This window comes from Phacochoerus africanus, chromosome 1 (genome assembly GCF_016906955.1).
Source record: "Phacochoerus africanus isolate WHEZ1 chromosome 1, ROS_Pafr_v1, whole genome shotgun sequence".
Classification (NCBI taxonomy): Eukaryota; Metazoa; Chordata; class Mammalia; order Artiodactyla; family Suidae; genus Phacochoerus; species Phacochoerus africanus.
In genome coordinates this window covers 93,110,392-93,137,158 of record NC_062544.1, presented here as the reverse complement: position 1 = coordinate 93,137,158, position 26,767 = coordinate 93,110,392, and the positions used below count along the sequence as shown (strand labels likewise).

General features: G+C 43.2%; 2 protein-coding genes and 1 long non-coding RNA gene across 4 annotated transcripts in view; 1 reads left to right on the top strand and 2 right to left on the bottom strand.

Annotated features, from left to right (window-relative positions):
• Nucleotides 1–11,453, bottom strand: part of LOC125120821 (uncharacterized) — a 117,763-nt gene extending 106,310 nt beyond the window's left edge. The window contains exon 1 of the long non-coding RNA XR_007133355.1: nt 11,176–11,453. This is a non-coding gene — a long non-coding RNA (uncharacterized LOC125120821). The remainder of the gene's footprint in view (nt 1–11,175) is intronic.
• Nucleotides 11,454–18,921: 7,468 nt separating this feature from the next.
• OXSM (3-oxoacyl-ACP synthase, mitochondrial) lies at nt 18,922–25,064 on the bottom strand. 2 transcript variants are annotated; one of them, XM_047769230.1, is made up of 3 exons: nt 24,989–25,064; nt 23,292–23,519; nt 18,922–19,775 (listed from the first exon to the last, which is right to left on the bottom strand). In XM_047769230.1, the coding sequence occupies exons 2-3, from the start codon at nt 23,441–23,443 to the stop codon at nt 19,373–19,375; spliced, it is 555 nt and encodes a 184-aa protein (XP_047625186.1). In that variant the 5' UTR covers nt 23,444–23,519; nt 24,989–25,064; the 3' UTR covers nt 18,922–19,372. The 2 variants fall into 2 exon arrangements, with proteins under 2 accessions (XP_047625186.1, XP_047625180.1); XM_047769224.1 differs by having other exon boundaries at nt 23,292–24,299; nt 24,989–25,051.
• An 817-nt stretch (nt 25,065–25,881) lies between these two features.
• The window catches only part of NGLY1 (N-glycanase 1), a 68,488-nt gene continuing 67,602 nt past the window's right edge, over nt 25,882–26,767 (top strand). Inside the window, exon 1 of the mRNA XM_047769216.1 lies at nt 25,882–25,969. The gene's annotated coding sequence lies outside the window, so the exon portion shown is untranslated. The remainder of the gene's footprint in view (nt 25,970–26,767) is intronic.

Here is a 26,767-nt window from a genome sequence, read left to right as displayed (position 1 = left end):
CTTCAGCTGTCCTCCACATGGTCTTCTCATCTTTCAACAAACTAGCCTCAGCTTGTTCTCGGGCTGCTGGCAAGGAGAGAATAGAAGCCTGCAAAGCCCCTTGATGACTGTCATTGGCCAAAGTGAGTTACCAGTCAGCCTAGCTTCTACCTCTTAATAAGAAGATCTTCAAAGTCACATGGCAAAGGGCTAAAATACAGGGATAGGAAATTATTAAAGTGTTTTAGGAGTTCCCGTTGTGGCTTAGCGGTAAAAACTGACTGGTATCCATAAGGATGCGGGTTCGATCCCTGGTCTCATTCAATGGGTTAACGATCTAGTGTTGCCATGAGCTGTGGTATAGGTTGCAAACCTGGCTTGGATCCTGCATTGCTGTGGCTGTGGCATAGGCTGGCAGCTGTAGCTTTGATGCAACCCCTAGCCTGTGAACCTCCATATGCTGCAAATGCAGCAATAAAAAGACCAAAAAAAAAAAAAAGTTTTGTCCGTAAGTCTAGTATCCACAGGAAATCACTGGCTAGCTTCCTTAGATATTCCATTTCAACCTGGCACATCCTTGGGGACCAAGATTTGCTGAGACTTTACCTGAATGTGACCTTATATTGCAGTTTCCGTTACATTCCCACAGGCAAGACAGAGAAGATGGGCAAGAGGGAAAGAGATGCTGTCTGTATCTGCAGGACTTTACTGTTCCTCATCTCCCATCAATAGTAAATCCAGGAGTTCCCATCGTGGCTTAGTGGTTAACGAATCCAACTAGCAACCATGAGGTTTCAGGTTCGATCCCTGGTCTCGCTCAGTGGGTTGGGGATCCGGCATTGCTGTGAGCTGTGGTGTAGGTTGCAGATGTGGCTCAGATCCTGTGTTGCTATGGCTGTGGCGTAGGCCGGCGGCTGTGGCTCTGATACGACCCCTAGCCTGGGAACCTCCTTATGCCACGAGAGCAGCCCAAGAAATGGCGAAATGGCAAAAGGCCCCCCAAAAAATTAATACATCCAAACACTTGCCCTGGCCTCTTGGTGGGAGGAGTAAGCTTCTCTGCTCCTCACCTTAGGGACAGCCATGTGCCTTGCTTTGGCCAATGAGACGCACCACCAGCAAAGATTTTAAATGTGCTTATGGGAGTTCTCACTATGGTGTAATGGGTTAAGAATCCAACTGCAGAAGCTTGGGTCGTTGCAGAGGTGTGGATTCAACCCCTGGGTTAAAGGATCTGGCTTGCAACAACTGCAGCATTTAAGTCACAGCTGTGGCTCAGATTCAATACTTGGTCTGGCAACTTCCATATTCTGCAGGTGCAGCCATAAAATTTAAAAATGCAATGAAATGAAATGTGCTTATGATAACTACAGAGAACTGTATAGAGGTTACTTAAAAAACTAAATATAGGAGTTCCTGTCATGGTGCAGCAGAAACGAATCCGACTAAGAACCATGAGATTGTGGGCTCGATCCCTGGCCTGTCTCAGTGGGTTAAGGATCCAGCGTTGTCATGAGCTGTAGTGTAGGTTGCAGACTCAGCTCGGATTTGGCATTGCTGTGGCTGTGGCATAGGCTGGCAGCTACAGCTCCGAATGGACCCCCTAGCCTGGGAACCTCCATATGCCGTGGGTGCAGCCATAAAAAGACAAAAAAAAATAGATACTAAGGACCTACTATAGAGCACAGGGAACTCTAGTCAATATTCTGTAATAACCTATATGAGAAAAGAATCTGAAAAAGAATTGATGCAAATATAGGTGTAACTGATTCACTTTGCTATATACCTGAAACTAACACAACATTGTAAGTCAACCATATACCAATAAATTTAAAAAAAAATAAAATAAAATGTGCTTATGCATTAAGCTTATGCTGTTGCACTTAGGCCTTTGCCATGAGAAAAGCATACCCTGGGTAGACACTGACCCTTAACCACAGAGCAAACCAGCCCAGATAACCCACAGGTACATGTACCAAAAACAAATAAATGTTTATATTTGTATGCAACTGAAATTGACTGAATTATTGATATACTGAACTAAGAGTAGATGAAGAAGGCAAGGAGGAGAATGGGAATTCTGAAAGCAGGAAACCAGCACAGATATGATGGAATCACCACCTTTAATCCAGGTTTATTCAACAAGTGAACTTTCTGGAGAAATGCAGGGTTGTTTTTATTCACTGAATACTACAAGTATTAATCCAAGAGCATCTTTTCTGTGTGTGTGTGTGTGTGTGTACTTCTTGTTTAATGGTTGTGCTTAATCATTAAAAGAGAATTTTGCATTATCTTTGTAAACATTACACGATACATTGATATTTTCTAAAGAACTGTCCCATATTCCCCCATCTGTGAAATGGAGATCAACCTACTAAAACGCCTCAAAGGGTTTTCTGGGGTTTTTTCCCAAAGAATAATGAAGATAATTGAAAAAAAAAATTTTAAAGTACAAAGTGATATAAACACCAAATAATAATTACTTGTGAGAATTGAAATGAGAATTGCTTTGCTAAGAAATCTTGAGTTAGATTACAGCTTCGTTATTTGTGAGGAACAGCTAATAACAATCCTCATTAAAATTTCTAATTTTCTACTGACTGACTCTCTACCAGGTCAAAATTATTAGCAAATCCTTATCAAGCATCATGAAATGGAAAGATATTCAGAGCAACCAGCTTAATTTCCTTTTGGGATATGGTTGACCAGGGTTGTCAGAAGTCACATAGCTATTGCAGAAGGACATATTTTCAGTTAAAGAGAAAACTATCACCCCTGCCCCAGCATATAAAGCTTCACAAGGCTACTAGGCAGAGGTCTCTAGTTAGTTGGAAGGCTAACTGATATGATATTTGTACTACTACCATTCCAGAAGAACTTACTGCTGATTTACTTATGCGCACTGGTAATAGTAATAACAATAATAAACAGCACTTATTGAACAACAACCATGTGCCAGGAACTTTATGTAAATTATCTTATCCCCAACACCTATCACGTATAATTCTTTTTATTATTATTGCAGAGCTGCACCTGCAGCATATGAAGTTTCCAGGCTAGGGGTCCAATAGAAGATGCAGCTGCCAGTCTACACCACAGCCACAGCAACACCTGATCTGAGCTGCAGAAATGACTTACACCACAGCTCAGAGCAACACTAGATCCTTAACTCACTGATGGAGGTCAGGGATCAAACCCGTGCCACAGCATGACCTAAGCCACAGCAGTGACAAAGCTGGATATGGGAACTCCCATAATATTAATATTGACATATGGTTAATTAATTATTAATATTGACATATCATTATAAATTTCATAACATTATTATAAATGTTTTTAGGTGTGAAAATGAATTGTGGTTATGTTTTTAAAAGAGAGAGTCTCTTTGTCTTTGAGAGCAGGAGTTGGAAAACATCAGACAGTAAATATTTTAAGTTTGTGGACCATACAGTCTGTCACAAGTATTCAAATCCATCACTGTAGCACAAAACTAGTTTCACACAATGAGCACGTGAAGGACCATAACTGGTGTTGAGGAAGAAAAGTTTTCCTCTACCCTCTTAGATTCAGTTGTTGGAGCCTGTGAATTAAACTGACGAAAAAACAAATCAGGAAGAGAAAAGACAGATTTTTATTCATGTACACACACAAGAGTTCACAGAAAAACATGACTCATAAAGGCGATTAGAACTTGGGACTTACAAATCACCAGAAGAGGAAAAGGGCACTTATGGGAAAACAAATGATTTTTAGGAAAGATAAATGGGCCCTGGGGAGAATAGACAACAGGCATAGTTATATGACAATGTCAGTTTAGACTATGCAGATATGGTCCCAACTTCTTCCATCTGTGAAAAGAATCAGTCAGGGGGGATTGTGAATTCCTGGGGAGATTAATCACAACTGAGTTTTTCTGGGAGTTCTGCTCTTAGGCAGATAAAAGAGTTCAGAAAAAAAGCCTATTCTCAAATGACCTCAGTTGAAATAAATTTTATGCCACGGAATTCCCATTGTGGCTCACTGGGCTAAGAACCCAACATAGTATCCATGAGGATGTGGGTTTGATCCCTGGCCTCGCTCAGTGGCTTAAGGAACCAGTGTCGCCTCAAGGTGAGGTATATGTTGCAGGTGCAGCTCTGATTTGACCCCTGGCCTGGAATCTTCCATATGTCAAAGGTGTGTCCATGAAAAGAAAAAAAATTTTATGCCCTAATAGCATGTTTTGGACCCCTTCATGGCATTCCAATAACTTTATTTGTAAAACAGACATTGGGCCATAATTTGCTACCTTTATTTTATTTTTTAAATTTATTTTTTAGGGCCGCACCTGCAGCATATGGAAGTTCCCAGGCTAGCGGTTGAATCAGAGAGGTAGTTGCCAGCCTACACCACAGCCACAGCAACACGGGATCTGAGCCGTGTCTGCAACCTACACCACAGTTCAAGGCAACACCAGATCATTAACCCACTGAGGGAGGCCAGGGATTAAACCCACACACATCCTCATGGATGCTAGTCTGCCTCGTTACCCCTGAGCCACAACAGGAACTTTCAATACCTTTATTTTAGAGATACATACTGGAATATTTAAAGGTGAAATATATGATGGATGAGATCTATGTCAAAATAATCAAGTAGAAGGAGGGGAAGTGAATGGGCAAAAATAAGGTAAAACAAGATTGCTCATAAATGGATAACTGCTAATGAATACATGGAGGATTATTATACCTCTCTATTTTTTTAATTTTTAAAAATTTTCCTTCATAAAAAGTAAAGAAGTAAAAACAAAAAACATACAAAATAAGTTTGTTTTGAAGTTCCCCATCGGCCTACTGGGTTGAGGATCCAGCATTGTCACTGCTGTGACTCCTGTCACTGCTATAGCCTGGCGCAAGAACTTCCACGTGCTGTGGGCCCGGCCGAAAAAAATGTTTTAAATAAAAGACCATGGTAATCCTTAAGATTTTGAATTAATTGCTATTATTGAACACATTGTATTCCAGGCACCGTGCTAACCACTTTACATTTATTAACTCATTTAATCTTCCCAACAACTCTAAGAAGTAAGTACTATTGTTATACCCATTTTGCAGATGAGGAAGGGTACAAATAGGTTAAATATATTGCCGAGATCACAGAGCCCATAAGAGGTAGAAATAGTATCCAAGCCCCAGTAGGCTGGCTCCAGAGTCCATCTTCCCAAAGTACTAAACAAGTTATTTATTAGATGCTTGGGGTTCAATTTGAAATTAATATGCTGCCCCAGTGATAACATTTCTGGGGAGTTACCTCCTGGGTCTTTGCACTCTACATTATTGTTCATCCATCTTTCTCACCCACAACATGAAAAACTAAGCTTAGTTATTAGAATAATCTAAATCCTTCTGTAACTGAATGCATTTTTTTAATCAACTTTCTCTCTCTTGCTTTAGTCTAAAATACAATAACAACAAAAAAAATCTTTTTGAGGCAAAAAAGAAAGACCAATGGCTTGTATAAAACATGAGCATTTGAGTCCTGTTAAGCTCAAGTATACAATTTAAACCAGGCCAGGCATTGATTCAGGTCAGGAGCCAGAATTTTTAACCACCACTGTGTACAAAGGATTTTCAGTATTAGCATAATCTTTAAACAGACATCAAAAAACAAAATCGCAAGCTACAAGGAACCTTGAGAGGTCACCTAATTCCATGATGCTGCTGGGAAGGGGAGGGCCTGAGCCAGCCAAAAGTGGCAGCTTTCTAATCTTTCATTGCTTTAGAGGAAATGTCTTAAGCTTCTTTGTTAATATTTCTCTTCTTCACACTGCTTATTTTAGGGGAAAATTCTAGAGTCTGGATATGGGACTTTTTACCTTGACAAAGCTTTTTTCCTATTTAAAAACAGGTCACGTGGATGACACTAACAACAATAATAATAATAATAATAAAATCTACATCAATATAGAAATGTGAAAATAATAATGAAATCCCAAACCAATCCCATTTTCTGGACTTAGCAACCAAGCTCCTAGAGAATTCATGAATATGGAAAAGCCCACACTCATCTCTTAACAAAACAGCCACTCTCTGTATAGAGGATACACTTAGTGTATAGATAACCTTATTTGAGGCTCAAAACCATTGTTGCATGGGCAATGTTATTGACTCTAAAATCAAGCAGTACTCAGCAGCCCCTCCTGGATACAAAGACCTCTCCATGTCTCCATTTCTTGTTTGTAGAAAAAGACTTTATTCTCCTAGTCCTTCCCAGAGTTCCAAAGAGAAAGAACAAGAGAAATTAGGAAAAGTGAGGGATCACAGAAACAAAGGAAAAGCAGTTAAATAAGAAAAGTTATGACAATAGTACAGCAATAAAATAGCCCTAGTTCCTCCTCAAGGCATATACACACAATTTGACACACACCTTTGAGCTGTTCTGCAGAAACTACGACCACCTCCATCCAGGAGGAGGACACACTAGCACTGACCCCAGGCTGGTTGGAACCAGAAGGATGATGATTAAGATTCCTGGAGCACCACGCTGTTACCTCCCCACCAACCAATCAGAAGAAAGTCATGCACCCTGCAGCCCTCACCCAAACGTTGCCTTTAAAAATTCTTCCCTGAAGGAGTTCCCCTTGTGGCTCAGCGGAAATGAATTTGACTAGTATCCATGAGGACACGGGTTCAATTCCTGGCCTCGCTCAGTGGGTTAAGGATCTGGCATTGCTGTGACCTCTGATGTAGGTTGAAGATGCAGCTTGGATCCAGTATTGCCGTTGCTGAAACATAGGTGGGCAGCTGTAGCTCCAATTTGACCCTTAGCCTGGGAACTTCCACCTGCCATGGGTACATCCCTAAAAAGACAAAAAAAAAAAATTCTTCCCTGAAGACCATCAGGGTGTTTGTGTTTGTTTTTGGTTTTTGGTTTTTTCTGTCTTTTCAGGGCCGCACCCACAGCATATGGAGATTCCCATGCTAGGGATCTAATCAGAGCTACAGCTGCCAGCCTACTACACACCCACAGCAACACCAGATTTGAGCTGCATCTGCAAGCCATACCACAACTCACAGCAATGCCGGATCCTTAACCCACTGAGCAAGGCCAGGTATCAAACCCACAACCTCATGGTTCCTAGTCGGGTTCGTTTCCGCTGTGCCATGACAGGAACTCCTTTTTTCTTTTTTTTCTTTGTTTGGGTTTTTTGAGCACAGAAGCAGCCCATTCTCCTTGCATGCTGCCCTGCAATGAATGCCATACTTTCCTTCATCATAACCTGGTGTCAGTAAATTGGCTTTGCTGCAGTGGACAAGCAGACCCAAGTTTGGTCCAATAACAGTCCTATTTACAGATGAGAAAAAGGAGGCCCAGTGATAGTGATTTAAACCTAGGTCTATTGAGCCCAAACCTCCCACTCTCCCTGCCACATCACTCTGGAGAGCAAAGTGGGTTGGTTATTCACCACAGCTCTGTGGAATTAAGCAGTGAAAATGAAACCAAGTTCCCTGCTGAGTTTATGATTAATCTTTCTTTCCAAAACTGCGTTCCCTTTCCTTTCCTGCCCCTGTTCCCCTCAAGATTGAGGGGTATTGAAGAAAAGGGGACATTCAAACCAAGCAGGACCCTGCAGGAGGCTGCCAGATACAAAAGCCTTTCTGTGCTTCCCATTTCTTCTTTGCTTCTGGCCATGCCTACAGCATATAGAAGTTCCAGGGCCAGGGACTGAACCCAAGCCACAGCAGTGACATCCTTAGCCAGTAGACCACCAGGAAACTCCACGTTCCCCAATTCTTCTTTGTAGGAAAATGACTTCAGCCTCCTAGGCCTTCCTTGAGTTCCAAAGAGCAGGCTCAAGCAGTTAATGATTAGGTCAATAGTCACAGGACTCCTAGTTCCTCCTGAGGGGATATAGATAACAATCTGGTTCAGATCTTTGAGTTGTTCTGCAGAAACTAAGACACTTTCCCAGGTGGTAGATGGTGACTACGTGTGAGCACAAGTACATAGACCCCAGGCTGGTTGGAACCAGAAGGTTGAGATTCTCTGTTATCTCACCATCAACCAAGCAGAAGAAAGTCCACAAGTTGATAATGTATTCTACAACCCTCTCCCCTAACACTGTCTTTAAAAACCTTTGCCTGGGAAGTTCCCAGTGTAGTTCAGTGGGATAAGTACCTGACATAGTTGCCATGAAGATGAGGTTTTGATCTCTGACATCACTCAATGAGTTAAGTATCTGGCATTTCTGCAAGCTGTGGCTTAGGTCACAGATGCAGCTTGGATCTGGCATTGCTGTGGCTGCAGGCAGCTGCAGCTCCAAATCAACCCTTAGGCGGGGAACTTCCACATGCTGCAGATGCAACCATGACAATAAACAAACAAACAAACAAACAAATCCTTGCCTAAAAGCCATATGGGAATTCAGATCCTTTGAGCCTAAAAGCCATATGGGAATTCAGATCCTTTGAGCATGAGCTGCCCATTCTCCTAGTTTGGCACCACAGATAAACCCTTACTTTACTGCAAATGTCAGCTATCAGCTCTCTGAACCACAGCACAAGATTGCTTGCTGGGTAACAAAAGGATAAAGGAACTTCTCATGCGCTTTTTGCTAAAGTTAGGCCAGACCAAAATTGCAACACATGCTTCAGTTACTCTGAGGTTATAAGCCAATGGTGAGGGTTGTGGAAAATGGGCTGATTTATAAATACCACTTGGTGGTATATGAAAAATGTATCATCAGTGTTTTTACCTATAAATTAATAGGGACTTCTATTAAGATACTGTGATGGAGTTCCCGTTGTGGCGCAGTGGTTAACGAATCCGACCAGGAACCATGAGGTTGCGGGTTCGGTCCCTGCCCTTGCTCAGTGGGTTAACGATCCGGCGTTGCCGTGAGCTGTGGTGTAGGTTGCAGATGCGGCTCGGATCCCGCGTTGCTGTGGCTCTGGCGTAGGCCAGAGACTACAGCTCCAATTGGACCCCTAGCCTGGGAACCTCCATATGCCGAGGGAGCGGCCCAAGAAATAGCAAAAAGACAAAAAAAAAAAAAGATACTGTGATGATTTTTTTTTTTTTTTGGCTGTGCATGCAGCATGCAGAAGTTCCCAGGCCAGGGATGGAACTTGCACCACAGCAGCAACCCAAGCCACAGCAGTGATGATGGCAAGTCCTTAACCCGTTGGCCACCGGAGTACTCTGAATCCTGTTTTAATTATAAAGATATACTTAAACCTGGAAAGAGTAGAGTATGTATACATACACACTTAAGGAAGGGTCATTTTGATTTTCAAGTTGAAGTTTGGTTACCAGTCTTTATATACTCTATTTTAATGTACCATTACCTGCAAAAACAAAATAGGTCACGTCTTTCCAAATAAACAAAAGGAGACATTCAGGAAACAAAAGGAGACATTCTTGAAACTTGGCATTATTCCTTCTCCCAATTCAGAGTAAGGTCCAAAAGAGATAGCTCTGCCCCTCCCTATAAATTTCCCTTGGTAGGAAGCCTCTACCATTGGTCTTTGGGCAGGTGGTATATTCCATGTCCTCTGCTTTGGTTCCTCCCTGAAGTACCTAGAAAACAGTATCTGATGCACATTCCTGAGTTGTTTTACAGATGCTAAAACCCCCACCAAATGGAAGACATGAATTACTTGATGACCATGAGCACAGGGTCCTCAGGCCTATTGGAGCTCAGGGATTAATGATGTTAACCTCCATGACACCATTGTGTTACCTCACCATCAGCCAGTCGGAGAGAGAACTGCACACAAGCTGTTCACACACCCTGTGACTGCCCTCCTTCACCCTGCCTTTAAAAATTCTTTCCTTTCATAGAACTAGAATAAGTAATCCTAAAATTTATAGAGAGTGGTAAAAGACCCAGAATTGCCAAAGCAATCCTGAAGAAAAAGAGCAAAGCAGGAGGCATAACCCTCCCAAGACTTCAGATAACACTACAAACCTGTAGCCATTAAATGCCATGGTACTGGCACAAAAACAGACATTATAGAACAGAATAGAGAATCCAGAAATAAACCCACATACCTATGGACAACTAATCTTAGACAAAGGAGGCAAGAATATAGTGGGAAAAAGTCTCTTCAACAAGTGGTGTTAGGAAAGGTGGAGAGCTACATGTAAATCAGTGAAGTTAGAACACACCCTCACACGATACGCAAAAATAAACTCAAAATGGCTTAAAGACTTATGACATGATACCATAAAACTCTTAGAAGAGAACATAGGCAAAACATTTTCTGATATAAATCATAGCAATGTTTTCTTAGGTTAGAAATAAAAGCAAAAATAAATAAATGGAACCCAATCAAGGTTAAAACCTTTTGCACAGTAAAGGAAACCATAAACAAAACAAAAAGATAATATTCATACTGGGAGAAAATATTTGCAAATGATGCAACTGACAAGGGTTTAATCTCCAAAGTATACAAACAACAGTCATACAACTCAATAACAATAAAATAAATAAATAAACATTCCAATTAAAAAAAATGGACAGAAGATCTAAACAGACATTTCTCCAAAGAAGACACAGATGGTCAACAAGTACATGATAAGATGTTCAACATCACTAATTATTACAGAAATGCTAATCAAAACCACAATGAGATGCTGCTTACAATGTTTGTGGGAATGTACATTTTCCACTATGGAAAACAATATGGAGGTTCCTCAGAAAACTAAATATAGAACTGCCATATGATCCAGCAATCCCACTCCTGGGCATATCCAGACAAAACTTTCATTCAGGGAGTTCCCGTTGTGGTGCAGCAGAAACAAATCTGACTAGTATCCATGAGGATGCGAGTTCAGTCTCTGGCCTCACTCAGGGTTGGGGATCTGGCCTTGCCATGAGCTGTAGTGTAGGTCACTGATGCCGCTCATATCCCATGTTGCTATGGCTGTGGCATAGGCTGGCAGCTGTAGCTCCAATTCAACCCCTAGCCTGGGAACTCCATCTTCTGTATTTTCGAACCAGCCCTTTACAGAAAAAAACTGATTAAACCCTGAGCCAAAGGTGTTTTTGTTTAAAACAACAAACGACATTGCTTTTAAGCAATTCTAAAGAAACTGCGAAGTAACCAGGACCCTTGGTCCCAAAAATCAAAGTTGAGTCTCAAGCAACTAGACAGAGAAAAAGTATCACAGCCCCCACTAATTACAGCTATGAGTTTCATCCCCTGTACTTACTCTCTAGGGTGATGACAACTCTCTCGATTTTCTAAGACCATGAACAAACTGCTCTTCCTTGCTCTCTGCCTGAAACAGAGATATTTTCAGTCACTGTTAGAACTAACATTTTTTTCTCTTTGTGTTGGTGTACGTGTGCAAATGTGGTGTGCCCACAGACTTCGTTGGATTTTGGAAATAGGATTTTTGTTCCCAAGATCAATAAGATTTCTCTTCGCATAAAACATACATTCTGGAGTTCCCACTGTGGCTCAGCAGTAACAAACCTGGCTAGCATCCATGAGGATCTGGGATTGATCCCTAGCCTCGCTCAGTGGGTTAAAGATCCGGCATTGCTGTGAGCTGTGGTGTAGGTTGCAAATGCGGCTTGGATCAGGCATTGCTGTGGCTGTGGCATAGGCCGGCAGCTTATAGCTCCAATTTGACTCCTACCCCGAGGACTTCATATGCTGCGGGTGTGGCCCTAAAAGACAAAAAAACAAAACAAACAAACAAAATTTACATTCTAACAAAGGGGGGAAAAAAAGCCCAGAAAAACATATTTTTTAAAGATTATTTCTGGAGTTCTCTGGTGGATCACAGGTTAAGAATCTGGCATTGTCCCTGCTATAGCTCAGGTTATTGTTGTGGCATGGCTTGGATCCCTGGCCTGGGGAACTTTTGCATGCAGCAGGCACAGCCAAAGAATTTTAAAAAGGAGGTTGTTTCTGGTAGTGATAAGAGATATGAAAAAACAAAACAGGGCTCTGGAATGGAGAGAGATTAGAAGGAAGAGAGAAGGCCACTGGAGAGTGGGCAGCTGGGAAGGCACCCCCCAGAAGACAACAGTGCTGAAACCAGAGTAACTGGAGGAAGCCAATTTGCACATAAATGAAAAACAACCAGAGAAGAGCAAGTATAGAGGCAGAAAAGAGCTTGTTATATTAGAGGAAGAAAAAGAACAGCAGTTTGGCATGCAAGCAGTAGGAGGTAGGATTGGAGGGGAGTCGGGGCCAATCACAGGCCTTGGTAAGGTGTTTATATGCTACCTGCTGTCGAATAGGAAGCCATGGGATGCTTTCCAGCAGAGAGAGGACCTGATCTGATTTACATCATAAAAAAATCAACCTGGCAGTTATGATTAAAATGAAGGGTGTTTGGGAAGCAATGCAAAGTGGAGGCAGGAAGACCAAAAAGCTGCAGCAACTTGGGGAGACTGACAGCAGCAGTGGAGGGGAAGGGCAGCTCCCTGCAGGGGGTGTTTGGTGCTACTATCAGGTGGAGTTTTGGAAGTAGATGTAGGAGAGCAGGGATGGGGGAATCGAGGTGCCTCTTACCAGCCTTGTTGCCTGTGGAGCAACTTTCTAAGATTCACTAGTTTCTCCATCCAACAAATATTTATTGGGGACACACTTTGTGCCAAGTACCGTTCTAGGCACCAGGAACTACAGCAGTAAAGTAAGCAGCAAAAATCCCTACTCTGGTGAAGTTCTTTTTCTTTTTACAGCAGCACCTGTGACATATGGAAGTTCCCAGGCCAGGGGTCAAATCTGAGATGCAGCTGCCGCAGCAACACCACATCAAGCCACATCTGTGACCTATGCCACAGTTTGCAGCAATGCCAAATCCGTAACCCACTGGGAAAGGCCAGGAATCAAACCTACGTCCTCACAGAGACAATGTCAAGTCTTAACCTTCTGAGCCACAGTGGGAACTCTGCTACTCTGACAAATTTATATTCTAGGAGGGGATAGAATATACAGAAGATTGAGTTCCCTGGTGGCCTAGGTTAAGGATCCAGCATTGTCACTGCTGTGGCACAGGTTCGATCCTTGGCCCAGGAAATTTTGTATACGGCAGGCACAGCCAAAAAAGAAAAGAAAAGAAAGAAAAGGGAAAGCGGACTGAAAGAACCATTTTCCAAATCCTCTGATTTCGTTCTCCTTACAGTGGTTCAAGGTGAAAATAGATGACAACTGTGTTAAAACCATACTCAGGGTGTTAAGGTAATCAAACAGGAGACTGTTAGACTGAAGTGGCTCCAGTATCCTGGCAGCCTAAGTAAGCCAACCATATTCTAAGCCTGAAACACTTCGAGATTATTAAATGGAAACTAAGGACAACCAATCCCAAAGGGCCATCTAGGCTTTAAGACATAGCCAATCAATAACATCCTTCCTTTGCTTTGCTTCCTTTCTATGGAAGTCTGTCCCTGAGCTCTTGTTGATGGAATCAAAAAAATTCAAATAAACTCTTTTTTTTTTTTTTTTTTGGTCAGGCCTGTGGCATGCAAAATTCCAGGGCCAGGGATTGAACCTGAGCCACAACTGTAACTAGAGCCACAGCAGTGACAATGCTGGATCCTTAACCCCCCTGAGCCAGCAGGGAACTCCTCAAATAAACTCTTAAAATGTTTAATATGCCTCAGTTTATCTTCCAAGGAGGAGATTTGAAAGACCCTGATGAGGCAAAATGCTCCTGATGGGCAGAGCAGAAAACAGTGCACCTGATTATCCACTTTGTATAATCAAGTAGCCTAAGAAGTGAGAATACATAAATATACCTGGACAGTGGCCAGAAGTCTGGCTATTAGTCAAGTCTGGAAGGAAAACTCCTAGATCAGAGATGAGTCTGTCTGGAGTAGATGCATGCTGATGAATATATGGAGTTTAGACTTTTGTATCACACATTTGCACCCACCAGAGAACACGTGAACAACCAAGGAGACAAAATGACTCTGTCAGTTGACACTATTAGTCTTTGTCATTGGCCACCCAGAACTTACAGGAACAGTCTGTGAAGGAAGTTGTCACAGTGGCAGAGGTGGAGGCCACCTGTAGGCCCAACAATGTGGGTGGTACTGACCAAGATGGATCCAGCTCCTGCTGCCTCCACTTACTTAGCTCAGACCAGGCCCTGCTGCCTCGGACTAACCAGCCAAACTCAGAGGAAGGACTGGTGGTTCATCCTCATAGGAATAGATGCCAATTTTAGGGGTAGGTTTGCCTTTCCTGCCATAGTGCCTCAGCCACACCACTATTGGCAGGTGCACAGGCATGGAATCCTTTACAACACAGCTTCTGAGTGCCAGCTCAAAAATTCAGGTGCTTCCCAGGGCGGTGGGAGAGCTGAAACTGGCCCCCACACACAGAGGGAAAGGAGGGACCAAAGAAAGAGGCAGCCCTCTCCAGCTGGGTTGGTGGCAGGTGTAATAAGCAAGGGAACTTACATAGGAGGCTCGTCTTGATCACTACAATTCAAAATCTACCCACTCACCTGCCAGTTCTTAAAGTTGATACAGAGACCTTGCTCAGGTCAGATGGTCTCAACACTACACTGCTCTCTCAAGTCTGCATCCTTGCAAACAGCTCCCACTATGGGAATGGTGAGTGGAAGGTACATTTCAAGAAGAGGGGAGGGGATGAGGAACCTCAGATTGCCCCAGGCCAGCTCAAGGGTCAACCAGAGTTCACATCCTTGTGATGACCTTTTCCAACGATCCAGCCTCCTGACTGGCCTCTTACAATCTCACATGCCCCACCCCCCCTTCCACAATGGGCCCTGAGAGGTCAGCAAGGGGTGTCACTGGTATGGAGATGGCTTGTTGGGCAGCCATCTGGCTAGACTGGAGGCAGATGCCACAACAGCAATATAGGCACAGACAAGAAAACATATAGGTCAAAATAATGATTCCCAGAGTTCCCATCATGGCTCAGTGGTTAACGAATCCAACTAGGAACCATGAGGTTGCGGGTTTGATCTCTGGCCTTGCTCAGTGGGTTAAGGATCCAGTGTTGCTGTGAGCTGTGGTGTGGGTCACAGACGCGGCTCAGATCCCACGTTGCTATGGTTCTGGCATAGGCCAGTGGCTACAGCTCTGATGAGACCCCTAGCCTGAGAACCTCCATATGCCACAGGAAGCAGCCCTAGAAAAGGCAAAAAGACAATAATAATAATAATAATTCCCCAATAAGTTAGTAACTTTTTCCACCAAGAGTCCCATGATCCAAACCACTGACTTACTAAATCTCCTAGGCTACAGGTTGATCACTCACAGTGATCCCTTGAATCCCCATGTGATCTAATAAAGAAGACACATTGGAGTTCTCTGATGGCTCAGTGGGTTAAGGATCTGGTGTTGTCACTGCTGTGGCTCAGGTCACTTCTGTGGCACAGGTTCAGTCCCTGGCCTGGGATCTTCCGCATGCTGTAAGTGCACCCCTCTCCTCTCAAAAAAGTAAGAACAGCCCAACTGTCAGGGCAAAGTCTTAACAGCCAGGGCTCAGGATTGATTGATCACCAGCCAAATGCTGAGTTCAGCCCACTGGCTGTTGCAATTCATTACTGTTTACAAGAAAAGATTTTTATTGAAGTTAGGCAAATAACTATATTGCCATGAAAATAAGAATATTCATTCTAGGACTTTCTGTATTCTGGAGAGATCAGGTAGGGAGAAAAAGATAAATGTTTCATCTTCATTCACAATGGTATATGTTAGCAAATTGCAGCTAGTTTTAAGAGAAAAGAAAATTGGTTTTCTTAAGTCTGGGAAAACAAAATGTAAAGGAAACACCAATGTTTCCAATTAAAAAAAAAAGAGAGAGAGAAGAGAACACTGTAGTGATCCTCATCAGTTTTTCCATTAGAGTTCTATAAATTCTTTTTTTTTTTTTCAGGGCCACAATCATGGCATATGGAAGTTTCCAGGCTAGGGGTCAAATCAGAGCTACAACTACACCTAAAGCCACAGCCACAGCAACACAGGATCAGAGCCACTTCTGTAACCTACACCACAGCTGTGGAAAGTAACATAATGTCTTTTCTATCAAAGGAAATCTCAGTTACTCCATTTTGCTCCTGTTTCTGCCTTCCTGCGACCCCCACCCCTCCTCTTTCCCTCTTCTCCCAGTAACAATTTGTTTCAAATTAGCCAACTGGGAAGAGTGTGCGCCCTGACCTGACCAATGGGAAGTGGACAGGTACATCACCTGCGTTAGGGATAAATAGGGGAGGGTCCTTTGTTCAGTGTGCACACTTTTTGGAGTGCCCGCACCCTTCCGCAGAAGTAAAGAGCCATGTTGAGATTTCTCCTGCCCACATATCTCACTTTCTGACACTGACGACCTGAGCCAGAATTATTGTAATTTCCAACACAGAAACACTGGATCCTTAATCCACTGAGCAAGGCCAGGGACTGAACCGGCGTTCTCATGCATACTAGTCAGATCCGTTTTTGCTGAGCCATGACGGGAACTCCAAATTCTTATTCAATTTAGTGGTATGATCTTAGTTATCAGAACATATACTTTTCCACATATCTCCTTGAAGACGAAGCACTCTTACAGGAACATTTTTTTGCAAAAGCAGCAGAGCATGACAAATGTCTACAAATGACAAAGAAGATTTAAAAATGGCTATGATTAAAGATATGATGAGAGTTCATTTTAATGCAATTGGTAAGGAGGGAGTTCCCTGATGGCCTAGTGGTTAAGGAGTCAGCATTGTCACTGCTGCAGTGAAGATTCAATCCCTGGCCCGGAAACTTCCACATGCTGCAGACACAGCCAAAAAAAAAAAAAAAATTCTGCTTCACCCAGGCCATCATCTTTTCTTACCTGGATTTTGCTATACCATTCTTATTGAATTCTTTTATAGTTATCCAGCTTCCCTCCAATCTGTTCTTTGCTCTGCAGCCAGAGCGATGTTTCTAAAAGGAAATGTGATTATATTACTCATGATAACTGCTATCTTCTTTCTGTGTATCAGTCAGGGAAAGAGAACCTCTAAGCCAGATCTAGATATAGATGCTTGTAGGGATTTGTGCTGCACACTTATGAGAACTGGCCCAACAGTCTCTGTAAGGCTGTCATGTCAACCTACTACCTTCTGCTGCTAGATACTAAAGTCTGCAGGGCAGAGAAAGAAGGGAAGAGGGCTGTCAAGCTCTAAGAACCAGCTGAAAAACACAAAAACAGGAATGAACCTAAAGCTGTCAGTTCTTGCTGCCTCTACTCTTGGTGGCATGGGACAGAGGATGGGCCACTCATGAAGCTAAACAAACCTGAGCCAGGAGCCAGGGAAACAGAAGGAGCATCCAGGGGCAGGTGAAGAAGTCACAGACTCAGTCTCTGCCTCAGCTCAGGAAGCCAGCCAGCAAAGCCACGAGCTACAAAACGGTTGTTGCTTCACAACCAGCCCACAAACCTACAAGAATCTCCCACAGCCAGCTCAAACTAAAAACATATGGTAAAGAGAATTCTGAGGAATGTAATTCAGCCTAGCCAACTTGACACATCACAAAACCATCATAACACCCCAAACCTTACATGGCTTCCCATTAATCTCACTGCCTTAAAAGAACTTAAAAGTTTTCTTTGGAACCTGATTTCCACCAGATTTTCTGGCGTTAGCTCCTACTCCCATCTCAGGGTTTATGCATTTATGTTTAGTACTGATGTTCTCCCTAAATTTCCCAGCCTTTCCACACTAAACCTCCTAGTTAGAATACTCTTCCTTCCCCTTAAATTTGACTGAGACCTATTAACCCTTAAGGTCTCAGCTGCTTTTAGGAAACCTGCCCTGACATATCACTTTACTGTTGGTGGCCAGTACAAAACCAAGTCCACAGGTAATTTGGAGAAATATGAACAAACTGTGTGCAAATATGAATTAAAGCTGATTATAACTTGAATGAACATAGCTGGAGTCTTAGCCATGTAGGGATAAAGTGCTATAACAAAGTTCAGCAGGCAGGCAATGTCTGTAGGCTATTAATTTGGGCAATGCAGTTTACTTCTGCAGAAATACCCACATTCCATTTACCCATTTACTCATTCTATCCCTTGGATACATAAACCCCCCTACAACACAACTTCCTGTCTTGAATCCCCCAAAAAGCAGAACCTGAAACAAGTTGGTTTGTTTGGGAGGTGATTCCTGAGAGGATGAAAAATCTGGGAGCAGGAAAAAAGCTGGTAAAGGGTTTGTTTTTTGTTTTGTTTTGTTTTTTCCCTCCTTTTTTTGGCTGCCCCACAGCACATGGAGTTTCAGGGCCAGGGAACAGATTTGAGCCACAGTTACAACCCACACTGCAGCTGCAACAACACCCGATCCTTAACCCACTGTGCTGGGCTGGGGATTGAACTTGTGTCCCAGTACTCCAGAGATACCGCCCATCCTATCGAACCACATCGGGGACTCCCACAGGATGTTATTGTGCTAGTTAATGTTGTCAGACTGAAGCTCTATCTCACCAGAAACCTGAGAGCTGTTCACAACCTTAGAAATTGTTCTGACAGGATGCTGAGGCTCTTATCCAGTGCTCTTATCCAGTGCTCCCAGCCCACTGGTTGAGGGTCGCCTCTAAGGAACTTCTGCTCCCAACAATGCTGGCCAGATGGAGAACACTCAGCTTCAGAGAAAGCCCTGAGATGGAAAAGTAGAGGAGCGCCACCAGCACTTGTGGTGGGATGATGGAAGCACACAAAAACTATCTCCCAAAGCAGCAGCAAAGAGGTGGGCAAGGTGATAGGGTTCGAATCACCACTTTCTGTTCCACATCCCACTTTTCTCTCCGCTACTCACTTGGCATCACCATAAACACAAAAGGAGTAAGAAATGCCACAGCAATTTCATTTCCTTCTTTCAGAGAACTGATAGCTTGTAAGTTTAGAGAAATTCTTTTGTTTTGCTGAATTACAGTGCAGATTAATATGAAGAAAAGAGCTATCTGGGCAAGGGGTAAATAGATCACTGCTGGATGACTGCTATATTCAAGGAAGTTTATTATTAATGATACTAAACTTCTGGCTGTATTTGTATTCCTTCTTGATACATTGCATGGAAAAGGTGAGTCTGGAGTTGGCGTACTCAGCACAGAGGAGCTACCCACCAAATATTTGTGGAAGGGACGAGAGCAGGAGAAATGTCGTAATAAACTATTGGACCTAGAGCATTCATAGATCTTTGCTTCTTATGTGGGGGTAGAGACTAGGATGCTGCTAAACATCTTACAATATACAGGACAGCCCTCCTTTCTTCAACAAAGAAATATCCTGCCCGAGATAGCAAGAGTGCCACCACTGAGAAACCCTGACAAAGACAAAGCATACCTGGATATCGATACACAAAAACATGCATTTATATCAACATATTATTTCTCTACTTAGTGTAGTTTATAGCACTAAAAAAATCAGTGTTTAATTACAAATGATTTGTCCTACATGCCAGCAATACAAAGTGTTGCATTAGTACCACCAAAACCAAAGGAATTGGTGAGTCCAATACATCTTTTCTCAGTTTTCCATTCCTGTGCCTTGAGTGGAACATAATTGAGATCAAATTGTGGTTCTGTACAATCCAGGTTTAAAGTAGGCGGCAGCTTTCGATAGTAACAAGCCAGGGCAGTAAAGGCTGCTTCAGCAGCCCCTGCAGCTCCCAGCAGATGTCCTGTGGCCCCCTTGGTGGATGAGATGGCAAGGGCATGTGCGTGGTCTTTGAAAAGATGTTTGATAGCTCTGTTTTCTGCAGCGTCTCCTAACGGTGTGGAAGTAGCATGTGCGTTGATATAGGATATCTCTTCAGGTTGTACACCTGCATCTTTTATAGCAGCGGCCATACACCTAATAAAATAAGAAATTGAATTCATCATGATTACATTTAATTTTAACAAGGAATTCATTATCTGTATGGCTTAAGTAAAAGAAATACCCAAGTACACTGGATGCGAAGAATCCTTTATGCTCTAATAACAGAAGAACATCTTTGCCCACCTGCCAGATGAGTTAGATGCATGGGAACAAATGCTCACCCCCAAGCCACGTACCAATTCATCACCATGAGATAAACATACAAGCCTATGGATTTTAGTCTCTAAAAAAATATACTTCTCAAAGTTCCCGTTGTGGCGCAGTGGTTAACAAATCTGACTAGGAACCATGAGGGTTCGAGCCCTGCCCCTGCTCAGTGGGTTAAGGACCTGGCATTGCCGTGAGCTGTGGTGTAGGTCGCAGACGTGGCTTGGATCCTGCATTGCTGTGATTCTGGCATAGGCCGGCAGCTACGGCTCCGTTTAGACCCCTAGACTGAGAACCTCCATATGCCGTGGGAGCGGTCCAAGAAAAGGCAAAAATAATATATATTTCTATTTTATTTGAATTGTCCTTTCTTCCTTGAGGAAAAAGCAACATAGACTCAAGCCCAGAATAATTTTTCTAAATGATTGGCCAACAGGAACCTGCAATACAGCACAGAGAACTCTACTCAGTATTCTGCGATAATCTATATGGGAAAAGAATCTGAAGAGACAGAGTTTCCCTTGTGACTCAGCGGTAATGAAGCCAACTAGTATCCATGAGGAACATGGGTTTGATCTCTGGCCTCGCTCAGTGGGGTAAGGATCCGGTGTAGCTGCGAGCTGTGGTATAGGCAGCAGAAGTGGCTCGGATCTGGCATTGCTGTGGCTGTGGTATAGGCTGGCAGCTGCAGCTCCAATTCGACTCTTAGCCTGGGAATTTCCATATGCTGCAGGTGCGGCCCTAAAAAGTGAAAAAAAAAAAAAAAAAGACTCTGATGAGAGAATGGATATGTGCATATGCATGACTGGGTCATTTTGTTGTACAGCAGAAATCATCACAAGCTTGTAAATTAACTACACTTCGATAAAACTTAAAAAAAATTTTCTTCAAGTAATTTCTTACCAGTGGTGTGTGTGTGTGTGTAAACTGTGGAGAAACAATTTATTATAACAATGTTTTATTTTTTCTTTCATGTTTAAATGTAATACTTGGCATATTTCCCCCAAATTTTAAAAATATCTGTACCATTACTGTAATGCTTCAAATGAGCTTTCAAAATCCTCTAATTCAGGCTATAGAACTCTAAACAAATGAAGTACAAAGCCAAACCAAAAAACAAACAAATCCCAAAATAAAACATTTCTCTGGAAAATCTTTGAAAATCTCATGGGTATTAACATCTTTTTTCATTCTTGATCTCTGGGCTGCATATATTTCCTTAAGAGGCAGCTCAGAGCATAATTTGAAGTGTGCTAAAAGGCCTCACATAAGCAGAACAACTTCCTCCTCTAGCTGGCCACTATGTTTGACATTTCAAGCAACTACTCACTAAAACTCAAAAGTATAATTAGGGGGTTAGTGAATTATGACCCTGGCCAGGTGCCTGTTTTTGTAACTATATTCAGCCAAGAACAATATGGGGGTTAGGGGTGCTGACCCTCCACAGGGTGGAAAATTCTCCTCTAACTTTACAGTCAGCCTTCCGCATCCCCAATTCCACATCCATGGATTCAGCCAACGTTGGCTCCTATAGTCCTACAGCATGTGGTTAGGAAAAAATCCGTCCAGTTCACACCTGTGTTACTCAGGGGTCAAATGTGGTTTCACTGGAACACATCCATTCATTTATATACTGTCTAAGGCTACTCTCACTTAAAAAGCAGAGCTTGTGAATGAGTAGCTGTCACAGAGACCCAGTGGCCCACAAAGCTGAAAATATTTATTATTTGTTCCTTTGCAGAAAAGATTCACCAACTTCTGGCTAATTTAACTGGTTAAAACATAAGATGATCTAAGCAGGCTAAACTATTTACTAACATACTAACATATTACCAGAGGGGTTTTTTGCTTTTGTTTTGGGCTTTGTTTTGTTTTGTTTAACTTTACTCACTCTCTCTTACAATAAAAGTAACTTGCTTTTCAATGTGTAGTCCTAAGATGAGCAGCATCAGCAAAACCTAGGAGCTTGTTAGAAATGCAGACTTGGAGTTCCCATTGCGGCTAAGTGGTAACATACCTGACTAGTATCCGTGAAGATGAGGGTTTGATCCCTGGCCTCACTCAGTGGGTTAAGGATCCAGGTGTTGCCGTGAGCTGTGGTATAGGTCATAGGTGCAGTTCAGATCCTGGTTGCTGTGGCTGTGGCGTCGGCTGGCAGCTGCAGCTCCAATTGGTTCCCTAGCCTAAGAACTCCCATATACAGCTGTGGGTGCAGACTTTCAGGCCCCAACCTATACCTATAGATGGAGTTAGCATCTGCATTTTTACTTACTTACTTACTTATTTATTTATTTTGGCATGCCCGTGGTATGGAGAAGCTCTCAGTCCAGGGATCAAACCCATGCCACAGCAGCCACCAAGAGCCACAGGAGTGGCAATGCTGGATCCTTAAACTGCTTGGCTACCAGGGAACTCTGGGAAGAGCAAATTTAATAACAGCAGAACCCTGGAGCAGAGACCAGATGCATCTGGAACAAAGGTTTAACTTCACTGTCCAAGTCTGATAAAGGGCCAAAGAGGTGGGCTGCGGGAAGAAACATGCCGACAGCTGTTGAGCACAACTGAAGGGTTGAAAAGATGGCAAAGACATACATGGCCTTCTTCACAACTTCACTGACCTTAACTAAAAACATTTTTTGCATGGATACTCAAATGTTTCAAACATGGTAAAGCAAAGAATTAAAAAACATGTTTGGTCTAAAATGGGAACACAACAGACATACAATACACCAAAGCCAAATATTACAATTTCCCCTACATTAAGACTCCAATGAAGAGTCTTATCTTTTTTTTTTTTTTTTGTCTTTTCTAGGACCACACCCATGGCGTGCGGAGGTTCCCAGGCTAGGGGTCTAACCGGAGCTGTAGCCACCAACCTACACCAGAGCCAGGCAACACGGGATCCAAGCCACATCTGTGACTAATAGCACAGCTCACAGATCCCTAACCCACTGGGCGAGGTCAGGGAACCACATGGTTCCTAGTTGGATTCATTAACCACTGAGCCAAGACGGGATCTCCTGAAGAGCCTTATCTTAAGAAATACTTTTATTTATTTATTTATTTATTTTTGGTTTTTTAGGGCCGCACTTGAGGCACATGGAAATTCCCAGGCTAGGGGTCAAATTGGAGCTGTAGCTGCTGACCTATACCACAGCCATAGCAACTCAGGATCCAAGCGTTGTCTGCAACCTACACCGCGGCTCATGGCAACACTGGATCCTTAACCCACTGAGTGGGACCACAGACTGAACCCACATTCTCTTGGATACTAGTTGGGTTTGTAACCACTGAGCCACAGTGGGAACTCCTCAAGAAATACTCCAAATAATCAGTCTTTACCTTAAAGCACCTTCTCCTCCAGGATCAGGGGCAGTTATGTGACCAGCATCACCTGAGAGTCCGTAGCCCAAAATTTCTGCATAGATCCGTGCCCCTCTCTTAACAGCATGCTCACGTTCTTCTAGCACCAGCACAGCTGCACCTTCTCCCATGACAAAACCATCTCTCTTTGGATGAAACGGTCGACATGCCAACGCAGGATCAGAGTTTGCGCTCAGAGCCCGGGCTCTGGAAAACCCCGCAAGTGATAAGGGGCTAATGCAAGAATCTGTACCTCCAGCCACCATCACATCAGCATCGCCATGGGCTATAAATCTAAAAGAGTCTCCCACTGCATGAGCTCCTGTGGTACAGGCTGTGGATACTGCATGATTGGGGCCTTTGAGTTTATATCGAATGCTGACCTGGCCTGCTGCCATATTGACCAGAATCTTAGGGACAAAGAATGGGCTGACTTTATTGTAACCTTTCATCTGAAACATCAAAGCAGTTTCAGAAATAACTTCTAGAGGAACCATTCCCATGCCAATTGCAACACCTGTAGCCACTTGATCAGCTTCTGACTGAGGATGCCAGCAGGAGTCTTTCATGGCTAACTCTGCAGCCCCAATGGCCATAATGGTGGGAGAAGACATGGACTTGATGTCTGATTTGGGCACAAAGTTTTGTTCATTGAATTGACCTTCATCACAACCTCTTGGCACATAAGCAGCCACACTGCAAGGAATACTCTTATACTCTTCACCAACCAGCGAAACGATTCCACTCTCTCCCTGGATAAGACGATCCCATACCAGTTGAGTTCCAACACCAAGAGGAGTTACTAAGCCAATGCCTGTAATGACAACACGCCTGCGCGATCTGGATGTTGGTACAGTTCCAAAAAACTTCCTTTCACTAATTACTCGCTGGTACAATCTTGTATATATTAGACGAGGGTTTGCCATTTTCAGGAAATTTTGCAAGCAGTTTGACAGCATGGTTGAGATTTAGATATCGGCAAATTTCCTGTAAAAAATCACAACACTATGCTTGGCAGGTTCTCACTGTTGTTTAAACAGCTTAAAAGCCTATGAAACAATATCTGAGGTGTTTTTTCAGGTGCTCCATGTGAGCTGCTAAGGAGTACAGGTAAAATAAGGTTACGTGATTTTAATTTATACTTGTCATCAAACTGCCTGTTTGGAATGCACTCGTTTTTGACTCTAAGTACCCTCAGACATTCCAAGATAAAGAGGTGAAAAGATGATTCTTTTGATTCAACACAACAGAACTACAGAATGAGAATGTATGCACTGCTAGCCTGGTACAGGCTGCAGGAAGCATCCTTTTTCAGGATCGCCGAGGCCTTATTATAAGCAGTATTTCTGGAGTGGGTGGCACAAAACACATTTCAGGGCCTATTCTTTGGGGTAGGGAGTGGACTTTTTTTGATCTTCAACATGGAGGTAAGGTCAAAGGCGGTCGGAGGGGGGGAGGCGCGGGGGGGGGGCGGGAGGGGGGGTGCCGGACGGGGGGAGGCGCGGGAGGGGGCGGGGGGATGTGTGGCCGACTCCACGCACCGCCCTCGGCACCCGAGAAAGCATGGCAAGAGGAGAAGAAACCAGACCCACGTCCTCCATGCTCCTCTCCCCCAGCAACCCCGACCCGATCAGGCGATGCAGGGAGGGAAGAAGAGAGCAGCGAGCAGTGGGTACCTGAACCTCGTCTCCCGCCGCCCGCGTAGCCGCGGTTCTCGACGCACGCGCAGGCCCGCGGGGGGCGCGCGCGCACACACACGTCCCGCGAGGGGACGCGCACGCACACACGCACGCCTGACGTCCTCGTAGTGGGCCGGGTTCCCTTCCTCTGCGTCACCTTGGCGGAGGTCAGACAGTGGAGGAGGCCTAACCCCTGGGCTTCCAGGGCTGAAAAGTCTGTCGCGCAGCCCCAGCGGGTGGAGGACTAGCTAGAACGTGCGCACAGTGCGGGGAAATAGCCTACTATCAAAAAGGGAATTTTTTTTTTTTTTCCTAACAATCATGTCCACATATTCCGCCGTTGTGGGAAAAGGGACGCCATCATAGTCTCTTGGAATTCCAGGGAAGAAGAAAGAAGTTATTGTATCCTTAGAGTTATTGCTGTATCTTCCAAAGCTGTTTATAGTAGGAAAGTAGAACTAACCAAGATACCCATCATTAGGAAATCGGTTGTGTACTTTGCGGTACATCGAAATACTGTGCATCCATTTAAAATAATTTTATAAGTGAATATTTATTAATATGGAAACTGTTAGGAGTTACAAGTCGTAACTTGTATTTTTCCATTTTCAAAAAAAAGCGATTTTGGGGGGGGTCTGCAAGCATGTACAAGGATCATGATGTTTTTCTTATTTTGGGGAGTTCCCGTCGTGGTGCAGTGGTTAACGAATCCAACTAGGAACCATGAGGTTGCAGGTTCGGTCCCTGGCCTTGCTCAGTGGGTTAACGATCCGGCGTTGCCATGAGCTGTGGTGTAGGCTGCAGACGCGGCTCGGATCCAGCGTTGCTATGGCTCTGGCGTAGGCCGGTGGCTACAGCTCCAATTAGACCCCTAGCCTGGGAACCTCCATATGCCGCGAGAGCGGCCCAAGAAAAGACAACAACAACAACAACAACAAAAAAAAGCGACTGGGGGGAAGGTCTGCAAGCATGTACAAGGTTCGTGATGTTTTTCTTATTTTTGCTTAGCTTTATTTATTCTCTTCTGCAGTATACAAATAATGCTTTTGTAATCATAAAGTTACTTTTACATTTAAAAAATTATTTTCAGATGTGGGGCAGTGCTCAAAATACCACACCCAATGTCTGACAAGAATGGAGACATTGGTTTGTTTCTGAAAACTTTAATAACTTTCATTTGTTCAGAGTTGACTGACTCTAGTAAGGGGAAAAAAACCATGAAAATATAAAGAAGCAAGAAATCAGCAATGTAATATTTATTTAGATGACAGTTTGTTGCTCACATGCTGTCCCAGGTGTGAGTCTTGTGTCATTTTTCCATATGGTCTAAAGGGTTGACCCTGTAATCTACACCTAAACCTCCCAGCATATTTGTTTCTTTCTAAGAAATGTCTTTTGAAGCAATTGTTTCTATGTACAGTGTTTTGCATTCTTTCCCAGCTCTAAAGAATTTGGGAGCTTAGCTTTTCCTGGTTAATACAGAATTTAAGTATATATGGAAATAGACTTTTTCTAAAATGGTTAAAAGAAGACTTGAGTCATCTTTAATCCAAGGCCTCTTCAGTCACCTCTTAGCCTGGCCTTCATTCAGTGACAACAGAGTTACTTTAAAAGGAAAGTACAATTAAAACTTAAGGATCAGAACCCAGACTTGCTCTCTCCTCTCTTTGTTGCTATACAATATTTTAAAATCATGGTGTGAAAAGACCTACAGTGTTTTCTTTTAAGCCAAGCTTATATCGAAACAGTTTTAACAGTTTTAACATGCTGTTCTTT